Source organism: Triticum dicoccoides, chromosome 7A (genome assembly GCF_002162155.2).
Source record: "Triticum dicoccoides isolate Atlit2015 ecotype Zavitan chromosome 7A, WEW_v2.0, whole genome shotgun sequence".
Classification (NCBI taxonomy): domain Eukaryota; kingdom Viridiplantae; phylum Streptophyta; class Magnoliopsida; order Poales; family Poaceae; genus Triticum; species Triticum dicoccoides.
In genome coordinates this window covers 299,882,266-299,883,219 of record NC_041392.1, presented here as the reverse complement: position 1 = coordinate 299,883,219, position 954 = coordinate 299,882,266, and the positions used below count along the sequence as shown (strand labels likewise).

General features: G+C 39.6%; 1 protein-coding gene across 6 annotated transcripts in view; it reads right to left on the bottom strand.

Annotated features, from left to right (window-relative positions):
* Positions 1 to 954, bottom strand: part of LOC119332711 (peroxisome biogenesis protein 1-like) — a 9,994-nt gene that overhangs the window by 7,593 nt on the left and 1,447 nt on the right. For 5 of the 6 annotated variants that reach the window (XM_037605862.1, XM_037605863.1, XM_037605864.1 and 2 more), the window contains exon 1: positions 319 to 346. The exons of the other annotated variant lie outside the window; for it this stretch is intronic. In XM_037605862.1, coding sequence (XP_037461759.1) covers positions 319 to 331 — 13 coding nt within the window. In that variant the 5' untranslated portion in view covers positions 332 to 346. Of the gene's footprint in view, positions 1 to 318; positions 347 to 954 lie in introns of those variants that run through there. 6 annotated transcript variants of the gene reach the window in all.

The following is a 954-nucleotide window of genomic DNA, read 5'->3' as shown; positions in this document are numbered from 1 at the left end:
TAATGTAGATTAGGTGGGCCTGCTTACCATAATAACCTACACGTTTACCGCGGCATGCGCGGAGCGCTTGCGTATGTAGTACTTGGTGTAGGCTGCTCCCATGCAAAAGGAAGTGGATCCTGCACATGCTACTACTTGTTGGAAAGCTGACAATGGCCTGTGGATTGGTTCGAGTGTTGGCACGCGCGGCCGCAAAAGAGTCATTCGTTTTTAATGAACTAGCATAATACATTTTGTTTATAAGAGATGAGATGATAATTGGAATATTTTGATATTTCACTGACGTATACATAATCTTGACACTACTAGTTTGCAAACCTTTTAAGGCCATGCCCAACAGGGGAGACTTGGACCGGGCCCCAGGTTCAGATTCCTGCCAGATTAGTAGTTGCCCAGTTAAATCCCGGTGTCAGATCGTGCACCGGCACAAAACTATGCATCAGTTGCTTGGTCCTTTTTCCTCCCGCACCAAGCACCTAGGTTGTTTAGTTAGCACATGTAATAAGCATCCAACATGAAAGCTGGAGTGCTTAGATGCTATTTTAATTTATGATTTTTTTTCTCTATAAGCATCTATACAAGCATCTAGCATTGTAGATGCTCTAAGGAGCATCAAAATACTGCAATAAGATTTTGTGCAATTTAAGTTTTGGGCTAATGCTTGGTTCCAGATAACATGAAACCACACAAACCATTAACATACTTGGGGATGGACAGAAGATACTGACATGCTCAATTTGCTTTCTTCAAGAACACACTTGATACAAGAAAATTCATGAAAAAAATATCCTTTCAGTATAAATTAATTTATAAGAAGTGACTACTTTCTTACCAAGTGCACACAAGCCTCCCTAAAGATGTACATTATATGACTTAATATAGAAAAAAATAGGAAGATGAAATTACAACATATGATTTTAGATGGGCATTGAAAGCCGCATACGTCCAAAGGAT